The following is a 13,669-nucleotide window of genomic DNA, read 5'->3' as shown; positions in this document are numbered from 1 at the left end:
GACCTTATTCTGGGAGCTAATCAAACAGTTTGCAAACTTCTTTAAGTTGTGCTTAAAGAAGAGTCAGTATTTCCTCCAGTCATGTAATATGGATGATTCTGAAGGTCTCAGTTTCAGGAATCTGAGACTGAGGAATGATCACTATTGTATTTCCATGGATTTTGTAGCCTGAATAGGTGTAAGCTAGATGTACTGACATCACAGATGTCATTTGCAGAAGTTGGACATATGAAAATCTCCCATTGTGAGATGTTCGTATGGTTGTATGGATTTTTAAATGTTTTTAAACACATCAGGGTGTATGTGTCAATTTACTATGCACGACTTTTTTCAGAGGTTAAAGTTAGTGTTTTCTTTAATTTGTAATGTTTTTATATGTTTTATATTAAATGTCAATGTTACCATCTTTCTTTTTTAAGGGAAAACTGCCTATGACAGGAATGACTATTACAAAGCTAGAAGACAGTGAAAACCATAAGAATGCATTTGAAATATCAGGTATTGCCCATTAGTATTTTTATTTGCTAGTTATTCCAGGATACACTGTTTCAAGCATTAAATGCTCACTTTGAACAGAGGAACAAACCTTTTTCATTGTGAGGGTGACCAAGAAGTGGCACAGGGTTGGGGAGGTGGCTGTCCTTGGAGGTGCTGGAGAGCTCCCTGGCCATGATCCCAGGCTACCAGCTCTAGGTGTCTGTGCTTGAGCAGCAGGGAGTGTGACCTGCAGAGGTCCCTTACAGCCTCACCCATCCTGTGATTGCACAAACTTTGTAGCACAGCTACCCTGAGCCTCGCTTGAAGCTGCTTTTTACTGCTTCTCCTAAGCAGTTAAGGAGCTCTTTGCATGGGATTCATCCTGGAATTTCTGTGTCTTAATGAATAGAGGCAGTAGCCTTGGAGAAGATCTTTTGTGATGAAGCAGTTCAAAGTATGCTATTTACTGAAAGAATAGCAATTCGAGAGGCTCTGGAAGAGCTTTGAGCAAGAGTTTTCTTCTAGAAACTTTCCACCTCTTTCCTGAGAAAATGAGATGCTCCCTTAGCAGCTCTGATGTTAATGATTGTTACCATTAGGCTTATATTGGTTAATTTTTGTCTGTGTGTCCTGAGACAATTTAAAGGACAGTGCAAGATGCCCATGGTGGAGTTTCATATCTTCCTTCAGTTCCTGGATTAGTTCTACCTCCAAGCAAGTTGCATTTAAATAAACTAATTTTGACTGTCTCAAGTATGATATCAATGCCATGAGTCAGAGGGGAAAAGAATGTGTATGTTGAGAAAAAATGGTTTTTTGCAATAGCTTTGAAGCCCACCTCAAGGGGAATGTGATGGGTGAAATGGTGTTAAGTGCAGTTATCTTTGGTTGAGATTACGTTTCCAAGCGACTTTTGCCCTAGCTTAAATTTTATACCTTCTTCTGAGAGAAGATTGGTGAACTCTTATTTTATAACTTTTCCTGTATAGTGTACAGAGTCAAGAATGACATTTTAGGCTATGTGCTGGCTTTACTGGAGAAGGTGGGGAAGCTTAAGGCTGATAGATGAGGCTGTCTCCTACTCCTGTCATTTAAGGTTATGCTTAATTACTAGAGCTAGGGGAAAAAAGTAGAACTCCAGTGCTTGGCTAAGAATAAATTCCTGGAGGCGATGTGTGTTACAACCTGGAAAAGTGGGATGCTGTTGTACTGAAAATATGATTTAAATTTTTGCTTAGTATTGAGAGGGCACAATCTTTTAGGAAATGAGTGTCTTTTTTAATCATGTCAGATTGACTAAATTATTCTTTTTTTGTTTCCTGTGTCTTTCTGGTATCTATCACCTAGGAAATATGATTGAAAGGATATTAGTATCTTGTAACAACCAACAAGATTTGCATGAATGGGTGGATCATCTGCAGAAGCAAACCAAAGTCACAACTGTTGGGAATCCCACCATTAAACCTCACTCTGTGCCATCTCACACGGTAAGAAACAGCTTCTGGACTCAAGTGAATGAGCAGAATTAGGTTGTCTGGCAAATATAACTCCATGGAAAGCATTCTTTTTTTTTTAGCCATTAGTAACAAGAACTGAATTGTGTCACTGTAGTTTAATAGGTAAAAAGATAATTCTGATTTTAATTGTGTGAACAGAGAAAAAATGCTCAGTGTAACAGTTTAATGGGGTAAAAGAAAGTTCATTATAATTACTTCTTCTGTTTTGACCGAGTGCATACATCACCATCTTTTAAGTATACTTAGAGCAGTAGGGTATAATTGGTGATGTACTTAACAGGCTGTGGAGAAACAGTAATTTCTTTTGAGTTCTGCATTTGAATTGTTGGATATGAATGGTTCTAAATTTAGCTCCACCCTTAGTGGTGAGAGAAATGGGAGCAGTTCTTTCTTTAGTTTGTGCTCCGTTTGTGGTAGACAATAAAAAAATTTCAAGCTCCTTTTTTCCTAAAAATAGTTTAGTGTAGAATTTTTTGAAGGCCAGCTGTAATAAACAGAAATGCTGTAGCAGGTGGGATTATCTCACCAGTCCTTGATGACACTATGTCTCCATTATGATAATATGCTTTTTTTTTCCTTTCCCATCATGTTTGGCAGCTTCCTTCCCACCCAGTGACTCCCTCCAGCAAGCACTCAGACAGCAAGCCAATACCACTGACTCCTGCCTACCACACTCTCCCTCATCCATCCCATCACGGGACTCCACACACCACCATAAACTGGGGGCCGCTGGAGCCTCCGAAAACGCCCAAGCCTTGGAGCCTGAGCTGCCTGCGGCCCGCACCTCCACTGCGGCCTTCAGCAGCCCTCTGCTATAAAGAGGTGAGATCAGCAGCCCAGAAAAAAGAGAATGTGGCAGGCCTCCAATAGGAAAGCAATTTTTTTTTGTGATGGCTGATCTGACTTTCCTTTAATTTTGTTAATCTTCTAAACAACAGGGGAAATGTGAGGGTTGATCTGCAGTGCAAGATTTGTACTGTGACTTAGCTGCTAGAAGAGATTCTTCTATTTGGCTGTATCAGTTTGGCTGTACTATATGCTCATTTTGTAATTTAACTGAAAATGCTTTTATGCTTTTGTGTGTCGGATGCTAAATTCTCCAATGTATTAAAATTTCAATCATCTTTATAGTGTTTAGCATACAATAACATTCAAAACCTATCTTGATCATCTTTGATAGTCTTTGGTAGGTCCTGCTCAGTCACCTTTTTACTTTCTTGTTCTGTATTTTCACAAGTGTATTGTATCCTTCAGGTAAAGGATAGAGCAGCATATTCCTTTTGTTCCTGTAAATTATCATGAACACATTTTGTTTTCACTTGCTTCCCAGTAGACAAGTGAAATGGGTTGTCTCTTCAACTGCTCAGGAAAAAGACCTGTTAATGTGTTCCTGCCTCTTCCCTTCACTCTAGCTCCCAAACTGAATGCCTTTGCAGCAGGTTTTATGTATGTTTCTGTTAATAGAACAGATAAAATACTTGGCTATGTGTATAGCTAGAGGAAGAGTAGACAGGAAATCAGCCAGTTCAGGCAAATTGAATGTGGCAAAAAATGTTAGTAAACTGAATTTTAGTGCTGTTGAAAGGTTTTTTGTTAGTAATTCCTGTATGCATCTTAGAAGTTAAACTCTTGAAATACTGTCTAGAGGCTCTACTCTTTTTATTTTTCCTATACAGGATCTCAGTAAAAGCCCTAAAACCATGAAAAAGCTCCTTCCCAAACGCAAGCCAGAGCGGAAGCCATCAGATGAGGAGTTTGCACTGAGAAAAAGTAAGAGAGACTTGAACAAATATCTGTGTAATACAAAGGGTGGAATTAACATCATTAAATTCTGTAAGAGGTGTACAGTGTAAGCAAGTCACCTGGTTTCCTCTCTCGTGTCTGGGGAGAGGGGAAGGTATCTCTCGAGGATGGTTTGTTATATTCATCTTGTGCTGTGATGGCATTAGTTGCTTTGTAGAGCTTTACTGATAGCTACAGTGGCTGTCTGCTAGTGAAATGCCTCTTTCTGTTTGTTACAGAAGGAAGGGAGGTTAACTAGAGAGCCATGTGAAGTTCAGTGAGGTAAATGTGTCTTTTAGTACTGTGAACAACAACGTGAAGATATTGTACCAGTCTTGCAGAATACTTTGTAGCTACGTTCTTAAGCTAGTCTTGGTAGGAGCCTCTGTTATCCTCTGTATTGGAAAGCTGGTTACTGCTGCTGATTTGAAGACAGGTTGCTTCCACAATCACTCCTTCTAGGATCCAACAGTCTTCTCTTATTTCCTGTAAATAAAGTAATTTGCTCATGTCTGTATCTAAATAAATTGCAGATATTTAGGCTGCCTGAAGTCTGAAGAAAAACGCTGATGTAAGAGAGACTGAGTAATGTACAGAAAGAGAGAGGTCAAAATCTGGATGTTGGGATAATTTGAAGTGGAGGGAGTTTATTGTTTATCATTAATTGTTATCAGGCATTAATTGTTATCAAGCAAACAGTATTCACTTAGTTGTCAGTGTTGCTGTAGTTCTTCCTTAGAAATTTGTGTGAATGAATAATCTGATTATTTGTATCAGTAAAAGACAGGATTTTTTATTGGACAGATTTTTTTCTGTAGCTTTTGCTTCTCTGTGTCTGTCCTTTGCTCATGGACTTTTCAAGATAGTCTGTGCCATGTGTGTTCAGTGCATGAAGTGTGTTGTTGTGACAGTTGTCTCTCACAGGCTTATAGGGAGTTGGAAAGAAAAAGCTTTTCCTCCAGGTACTCTTGCTTTGACTGAGGTGTTAGTCCTTCTGAATGTGTTCTGTGAATTTCGTGTGGCAAAGGTTAAGGTAGTGAGTAGAATGTGTCTTTGTTCATCGATGTGCAGGTGGATGTTGTAATTCAGGATATTTTATCCTTACAGGAAGGCATCCGTTTAGGAAAAATGAAAGTACTGTAAGGCCATATCATTTGAGATGCTTGAGAATGGAGATTTAGTAGTTGTAATGATGATGAAGCTGTCACCTTGCAGATTTAGCAGTTTTTAAAGAACACAGTGGGAGGAGCTAAGGTTTCTAAGCTGGGGGAAGGAAGGACTTCATAGCTTGCAAATACATTGTTCTACTCCTGATTCAATAACTTTTATAGAAAGGTATTTTTTTAAGCTTTTAGTCAAAGACTGTTTCTTACAGATTCTTGATATTCACCTTCCCGAATCAGTATTTAGAAGCTTCTGTTAGTGTTCCTTCAACTTTCTCAACTTCTTAGAGGAGCTATAAAAGTTTCCCACTTGTACTGAACTTAAAGCATGTCGATAGAGAAGTCTATCAACAAGATTCCTTCCCTTCTAAGGAATCCAGAGGATTTATGGGCTGTGTTTTAAGAACTGTTTTGCTGTGTCAAATGAGCAGTTCAACAGACAAAACAACTGAGATGTTTCAACTGAGTGCCCTCAAAATGCTATTTCAGAAGTGTAGTATTTGTCCTGCTACTGTAATAAAATGGTGCTGCATTCTATATACAAAATCCAGTTATTTTTCCTGCCTTGAAAGAGGGATAACCCATACTTTAGAGTTCCTGCATCTCTTAAACTGTAAGAAAATTATGTTGGATCAAGATAATTTCTACAGTAGCCAACTTGTCCCAACAAATATTTGGAAAGTTGGCTTTGTTTTGTTGATAATAAATCACAAAACCCAACAAGATGCATTGGTTGGCAGAGAATACAACTGCATTTTGATGTTGAAAGCTGCTCAGATTCATGTAGCAGGAAATCTTCAAACCTAATTATCTTGTGGGGGGGAAGAGAGGAAAAATGCTTTTAAAACAACGAATTGTTTTGCCTTCCACGTAGACTTCTGGTTTCATCTAAACTAATAATGATAGAGGCACCTCTAGATTTCTGATTGGAATTTCACTCTGCTGCAAGTGAACAATTTGACAGTATTTTCAATGAGTCACCAGTGAGATTTGCTGTGGAGCTTTACCTTTTGGAAAATGTTGCCATGTTAAGCATGAACAGATAAATTTATTCAGTAGTACTGTTTCTACGTTGAAGCCTGAGTAGTTTAGAGTATGCACATTTTCAGAGATATATGTACATGATAATGGCATCTTTCCTTCTGCACACTGAACTTATGCTGATAATTCTGAGTTATTTTCAATTGTGTGCTGTTGAAAGGGGTAAATCTGATTTTATATATATGCACAAATGCAAAAAGTTTTCCAGATGTTTTCTGTGAATTAGTGTTATGTTTCTTGCTTTCTTGCTAAATAATGTAATAGTATGCATATTGAATTGTGTGTTTATGTAATGACTTGAGCAAAATGATGGCTTTAGAATGAACATCCTCACACTTTGACACATTCTGTACAAAATCAGATGTTCAGAAAATTTCTTTGAATGTGTAGGTGGCTACTCTGAATTGAATTTTTTCTAAGTATTTGAAAATAGTATTTGTCTTTTTAAAATGTTACTTTTGTTCATTGAAGTTTGATTTTTAAAATGGTATAATTAAAAGAATTTTTAAGGGTTGATTAGGCTGAACTTTGGACTCAACTGAACTGTACTGATTTATAAGCCTTTTCTATATTAAGAAACATGCCCATGTTTAAAATTCTATTTTCCCATTGATTCTAGGTACAGCTGCTTTAGAAGAAGATGCTCAAATTCTTAAAGTCATTGAAGCATATTGCACAAGTGCCAAAACACGTCAAACACTAAATTCAAGTAAGTTAGAATGTACTTACATGGGTAGAAATGCCTAACTAAAACACAAATAAGACAGTTTGAAAAAAAAGGTGCTGTATATTCTCAGGCCTTTGCAAATAGCAAGTTGGACCTACAAGTAATAACAATAACCTGTTTCTGGTTTAACATCAATGCCAGGTATTTATGTATTGGATGCCAAGGACCATGGTTAGAGACTATCATTTTTTTCAGTATTTTGAAACAATCCAAAACAACAAAACTCTAAATGTGACTTGTTATGGTTTCAAATTGTACTAAAGCTTCACCAATGAATAAGAGGTGTCTGAAATGAATATAACAGCTAATCAGTATGCTTTTGGATAAATTTCAAGAAGCTGGTAAGTAGGAGGAATGAAGAAGTCATCATAGTTTTGGAGGACTGTATTTTTTGTTGTGTTCTGTTCAACAAAGACTTGGAAAAGTAACCTAGATCTATAAAAATTTCTTTAATTTTATTGCCACTAGTTGTTTTTAGTATTAATTACAAATTTTAATCCCGTCTCATAATTTCAGGAGAAATTGTTCTCAGATGTGTGTTGCTTAAAGCCATTTTTAGTTTCTCAGATCAGTACCTAGCATATTGAAAACCTGTAACGTGCCTCTGGGGTCCTACTTCATTTAATCCAAATCAAGGTTGCCATGTGGAGTTCCTCTGTGTTGTAAGTAAAACATTGCTCAAAGCAGGGGAGTCCACCAGCATGTGTTCCATTTACACAAGGAAGGAGAAAATGCTGTTGCGTTTGTTCCTTTTTGCACTGTTGAATACAAATTTAATTTGGAGATCCTTGGAACACAGTATAATGATCTTGAAGTACTTTGCTGGTTTTGCTGGAACTAGAAGACCGGACATCATAACTCCTTGTCCACTAAAACTATTTAAATTTTGCAATATTAATCACTCTTACTGCTGCCTACAGTGCTCTAGGCCCGTTTTACTTCCAAGCAAAAGCACTTCATGCTGGCAGTTGAAGTCTTAAAATGCAATTGCAGACTTAGTTCTTGAATTTTCCTAATACATGTTCATTTGCTATTGCCACTTTGAAAAAAACACAGCTACTTTGTATTCCTATGTAAATGACAATGGGAATGTGGCAGTTATATTAGACTGTAAAAACTTCTCAAGTAACAACAAAAGCCTTAATTTTAATTTTTCTGTCTTAATGAACCGTAGATCTCCAAGATCATTAAATCAGCTACTACTGTTATTTTTTTATTAATACTAATCTTTTTTATAGCCCTGCAGTCATTACAGTAGTGTGTTTAATTGGATAAAGGGAATGAATGAGTTCAAAGTTCTGAAGATATACTGTTGTTCCAAAATGAGACGATTGCTGTTTAAACACCTCAACTGTGATCTGTTATTTCCAAGGATAACGTGACAAGAAATGGTTGGGAAAACATTTGCACTTGCACAGTAGTGTGTGTGTGTGCAGATCTGAAGTGAATATGATTTTTTTTTTTGCTTGCCTATTTTTCCTGTCTATGTATATCTAAGGAATATACATAGTGCTGTGGGTATCATTGCATACATCAGAAGTCAGCAGCTTTTATTTGCTCTTAACTGCAGCAAGAAACAACTTTTATTGATTAGGCACACAGCTGCTTTGTTTGGAAAGCATAGTGTTGTCGGCTAAGCTAGGTTTGAGAAGGTCCATTTGTAAACTGGAATTGGAAATGGGGAAAGAACCAATAAAGCTGGAATTGCTTCTGTTGGAGCAGTAGTCAGTGTAGAATAATAGAATGAGAGAGTTGCCTGGCACCTGTGAAGTATGGTGGTTTTTTACATACTCTGTTCTTACCTCCCTGTTAATATTCTGCCTGTCCCTCACAGCACTCACTGGGCAATTCCCCTACCTCACCTTAATCTGCTGCTTTTGACAGTGTCAGTGCAGCAGAACTATAGCACCAGTGCAAACTGGTATGGTGAGGCATTAGAGCAGCTTTTTATCAGCTGTTTGTGTGGGAAAGAAGTGGGATTGAATTTGGGTAGATAAATGGAAATGAAAGAGCGGAGTCTGGCTTTCTTATCCTTTTTGAACACTGAGCTTATTTTGCATTTCTGCTTCAAATGAAGACTTAAAATCCTCTGCAATATCATCTGTGTGGTGGCTCATAACATGGCCACTTACATGGTTTGAGTCCTTGGATATTGCCAGGCCTTGAAAACTAAAAACCCTGGCCTTACTATGTTTGACTAACTACCCTAGAGATCTAAAAGTATTTAATTGTGGGGATGGACTCAGGTGTGTAGGAAGAGGTGTGTGAGGGGTCAGAATGGGCTAGGTCTTGTCACTGTTAGGCCCTTGGCCCTTTTTTTCTGTGAGTTAATTTACCACATGGCTTAACAAATAACAGGGGGTATGGGCACCAAAAAAATGAACTTTGACAATCTCCTTCAACAGGTGCAAGATGTTGCTGCTGATTTAGTAATCAGCAGCCCTGCTCTGCATGAGAACCTTTGCTTTTCTTTTTCCCCCTTCATTTTCCTCTTCATGGTGGTGACACAAGCACTTCTGTTGGCTGTGTTGTGAGCTGGTGGGAAAATTATCTGCTTGAAAAAACTAACCCTACAAAAGTTTTTTTCATCTGAAGCTGTTTCCTGGCTTGGCTCATGAAGCAGCTGTACAAAAGACTGTGTCATTGCAAGGGAGGGAAAGGATGAGGTACAGATATGTGATGGGGAAGGGGCTGTTGCTTTTCACATTGGTGCTGGATCATGCTGGCTTACTGTGTTTGTTTACTGCTCTGTGCCCAGTCAAATCCTCCCCAGACCAGAACTGACTCTGTATTTCAAAAGAACCTGACTTCCTCTTCAAAAAATTCTACTTTCAAACAATATTTTGTTACTCAAAATTCTCAGCTGAGACTGCCTAGAAACTTAAAAACCACTTCAAAATTGTATTGTAACCGTTCAAACATTATTATGTGCTGTCATTTATATCTAAACCCCAAACAAATTTGAGAAAAAAAAAAAAAAGAAAAAACCCAACTTTGGTGCCTTTTTAACAATATTTTCTCTTTTCCTTCTCTTCCCATCACCTTTTTGCTTTTATTTCATGTGTTTGGTTGTGGCTATTCCTTACGTTCTCCTCCTCATCCCACCTCTGCCTATCCACATCCACCATTTCATTTCACCTATACATCCTTAGCATGGCAAGGCACTGACCTGATGCATAATCACGTCTTGGCTGATGATGACCAATCAAGTCTAGACTCCTTGGGTCGTCGCAGTAGTCTTTCTCGTTTGGAGCCTTCAGACCTCTCAGAAGACTCTGACTATGACAGTATATGGACAGCCCATAGTTACAGAATGGGGTCTACATCTCGTAAGAGCTGTTGCTCATATATCTCTCACCAGAACTAATGCACTTCTGAGCTTTTTCTTAACAAATGCTTGTTGTATCACAGCCTGCTTTTCTTAGATGTTTTCTTGCTGTTCCTTGTCTCTTTAATGTGATATTTTAACAACTTCTGAGGGAGCTCCTGAAACTTCAGTTATACCTGGTGGAAGGCTCTATTGTCAATTCAGTACACGTACAAAGAAGTCATTCTCAAAAGTGTATATCCTGTTAAGGATGATACTCCTTGAGGGTTTTTTTAAATGGATAGATGTTAATTTGTAGCTCTGAATGGTCTTTTTTTTCTTTTGACTTGGTCAGTGTAGTAACAGGTCCTTAATTTTTTTTTCTTTTTCTCTTTTTTTTTTTTTGAATAAGCACATTTTTATATTTTGTACTGAAACCATACTGGTTTGAGAGCTGATTGCCAGCTATATGGAAATACCTTAGTGGTAGTTGTTGAATTTTCTACATATTATTGACAAAATACATAGCTGGTAGAGTAAGTGAAATGCAGCTTAAAAATAAGCAGTACAAGAGCTGTAAAATCATTCAGATATTCACGTATCTGGCCTATTTGTTTGGAAGAGCATTTGCTAATCCATAAAAATTTCTGGGTTTATACTGCTGTCTTTTGCTCATTGCTTAAAACGTTTATGTGAAGGACCTCACTGCTCTTTCCCCACCCCAGTCCGGCAATTGTCATGAAAACCTGGCAGTCCATGCTCATTACATGCAGTGTTTGGTACTCTCATGTTGCCTGTGGTCATACTGTCACTTTACTGTATGCAGTAGCGTGGCAGAAAGCAGGGTTTAGATGTTTACTTGCCTGTTAAAATACTGTCAACTGTCAACTCTCAATTGACCATTCTTCTTGAAAAGACGAGATGAAAATGATTCCCCTGATGGAGGCTCCAGTGTTCAGCAGCTGAAACTCTAGGTACAACTGTGATCAAATTGGCTTGTTTGAAGTTCTGAATAATATAATGCTTGGCTTTTGGGTTGTACTGTTTGGAGCATGTCTGTGACAGATTATATTGTGTCTTGTAACTTCTCTCATAAGCAGGTTTGTTTTCAGCAGCAGCTCTTCACTTACAGTCACGTTGGCTTTTTCAGAGAACTGTGACATGCTGTGCACAGCTGAAGGTCTCAAACCTGCACTGGGGCACTGCTGGGGTGAACTGTGTGTGTGTTCTGTCTTGTTGCTAACATAATTGGCATCAAAACAAAAATGGCATGTTTTCCAAATCTGTGTAAGCTTTAGGGAAAAGTGTGGTGAAAGTGATGAAAGCACAGAAACAGTTCTCAGTTTTGCCAGGGTTCCCAAGTGCAACACCCTTATCACTTTTCACATAAGCATGTTGTCCCGTATTCAGATACTACTCTATGAATAAGTTCAGAGTAATCATGAGGAAATGTAACTGCAGCCTGGGAACTTGATCACACTCTTTAAAAGGTAATCAATACCTTTCTGCAGGTTACATGATCAGAAAGTTGCAATTGCTAGACATGCATGATTCCAGAAGGTGGTCAGTGTGGAGAAGATGTTTCAAGGCATTTCATGTCTTCAATTTACATTCAGTCTTGTTTGATCTCCTGCTTTATCCTCTCGCACTGTTGTTGGCATTCTGTAATGTGACTAACTAAAGCAGTAGTGCTTACCAAGGAGGGTTTTCAGGGGTACCTTTTACTGCTGGTCATATATTAATTAATGTAATGACCAGGAACTTGTGTATGCTGAACCTTTTGCAAGTGGAGGAGTCTTGCTTAAACAAATAAGTATTTGTGCTCCATATCATTTCACGGCACATTTGTAACCCACTTCACTCCCTCCTTCTTTTCTTTTTTTATTTTTTTTTTTTAAACATATATGGAAAGTATGGATTGTTTTTTGCCCTGTTTCTTATGCTGTGGTGTTCTAGTTAAATAATGTTTTCTGCACTGGATAAATGATAATTCCTTTATGTCTGTTTCATGTTATATAGTGTAAATATGAGTTTGTAATACAGTTATTGCACTTGAACTTTCCTTATCACACAGAAAGTTTTGTTATCCAGATCCGAAGATTTTGACTTTCTATGCACCAAAGCTTTGACAGTTTACCACCATTAATTATTGTAGCATTTAAGTCGTTAAGTACTATCATAATTAGGACCTCTCATATATGTATTCTCATATTAACATCACATTTAAAACCATTCTATGTCTTCAATGTTACAGGCTGTAAACTATTGTGAACTAATCAGGAGTATTAATGCAAAATGCTTGAAACAAACAAACAAACAAAGGCAAATGTGGAAATGGTGGTATTCAGTCCAAAGGTTCAGTGTTTCTATTTTTGTGGAACTTGGGTCATGGTAATAACAGTACCTTATGTTTATGCAATTCTGTAAATTGTATGTGTACAGTTACAAATACACTGGAAGGATGGAGAACCTGAATCAGAAGGTAGGTTCAAGCCATTGTCAGGCCCTCTTCTCATGGCTCATGCAGTGTTTCCATATGAATTAGTACTTACCATAAGCTGAAGCCAACCAATATTGATTGGGTGTTTTGCATAACCTTGCCAAAACACAGTGCTGTGTATATAGTGACGTAAGACATAGAAAGAGTAATATATATTGTGCACTTCATTTGTGAATGGGAGAAGCCATCTTTAGTAGGTGACTGCCTTTGGGAAATGCAAAATGGATGTATATCTGAATGTTTCATTGTACTGTACAGTATGCATATTGTTTGTGGTTGCATATATCAATTAAGTGTTTTGTTTTATATGAAAAGGACATCTGTTATGTACAGTTGAAATAAATTTTGCATTTGCTAGACTGTGACTTTAATATTTAATTATTGCACAGGGGGAAAGGACAGAAGAACTTGTAACTTAACACATCCTCTTCTCCTTATGCCTCCTTTCTCTTCCTCCCATCTTCCCAGAGGAATCAAATGCTGACGTCAAAGATCTTTTTTGACATAAGTGTGTAGTCTTTGTTTAATGTAATTGACATCTACAGGAAATTCAATGTAATGTGAAGTATGTATTCTTCTATATACTCTTTTTTGTAAAAATAATTTCAGAGACATTGCCGTCTATAGATTGTTTTTCTGTTGCTTTCCTCTCCTGTTAAATTGATTTTATTTTTTTCCTATTAGGTGTGTTTTGAGGTTTTTGTTTTGGGGGTTTCTTTGTTTGGTTTTTTTTTTGGTTGTTGTTTTTGTTTTTTGTTTGTTTGTTTTTTGTTTATTTGTTTTTTGGTTTTGATATATTCTCACTAAAAGCATGGGCTGAATGATTGGAATGATCTAAAACCTACTTCTGCAGGTCCTCTTGCCAGAGTTTTATGAACATACTTAAGGATGTATGTAACCTTATGAGTTTTCATGATTTAATATTATGACTTTTTTTTAAAAGCAAGTGTTCTCTGTAATGTTTCTACTTAAAAGATGCTTACATATGAGTGGATTCAAACAAATCAATAAGCTAATATACATGCTAGAATGTTTATATAAGAATAAATTTAATAATCACCCCTCTCTATTAAAAGGTCATAACTTTGTTTTGCTATGATTGTAGCTGACTCTAGTCCTGCAGCCATCTTGTTGGAAGTTTTAGTATTGGTTAGC

At 37.3% G+C, this 13,669-nt stretch overlaps 1 protein-coding gene across 5 annotated transcripts in view; it reads left to right on the top strand.

Annotated features, from left to right (window-relative positions):
• The window catches only part of ARHGEF7 (Rho guanine nucleotide exchange factor 7), a 117,868-nt gene that overhangs the window by 91,529 nt on the left and 12,670 nt on the right, over window positions 1–13,669 (top strand). For 3 of the 5 annotated variants that reach the window (XM_063392762.1, XM_063392763.1, XM_063392764.1), the window contains 5 exons: window positions 420–498; window positions 1,825–1,964; window positions 2,592–2,816; window positions 3,671–3,764; window positions 6,600–6,689. In XM_063392762.1, coding sequence (XP_063248832.1) covers window positions 420–498; window positions 1,825–1,964; window positions 2,592–2,816; window positions 3,671–3,764; window positions 6,600–6,689 — 628 coding nt within the window. Of the gene's footprint in view, window positions 1–419; window positions 499–1,824; window positions 1,965–2,591; window positions 2,817–3,670; window positions 3,765–6,599; window positions 6,690–9,859; window positions 10,037–13,669 lie in introns of all 5 variants that reach the window. The other 2 variants (XM_063392765.1, XM_063392766.1) reach the window with 1 other exon arrangement.

Source organism: Prinia subflava, chromosome 3 (genome assembly GCF_021018805.1).
Source record: "Prinia subflava isolate CZ2003 ecotype Zambia chromosome 3, Cam_Psub_1.2, whole genome shotgun sequence".
NCBI lineage: Eukaryota > Metazoa > Chordata > Aves > Passeriformes > Cisticolidae > Prinia > Prinia subflava.
Note: the sequence above shows the minus strand (reverse complement) of the source record. Positions and strands in the feature narration are given on the sequence as shown.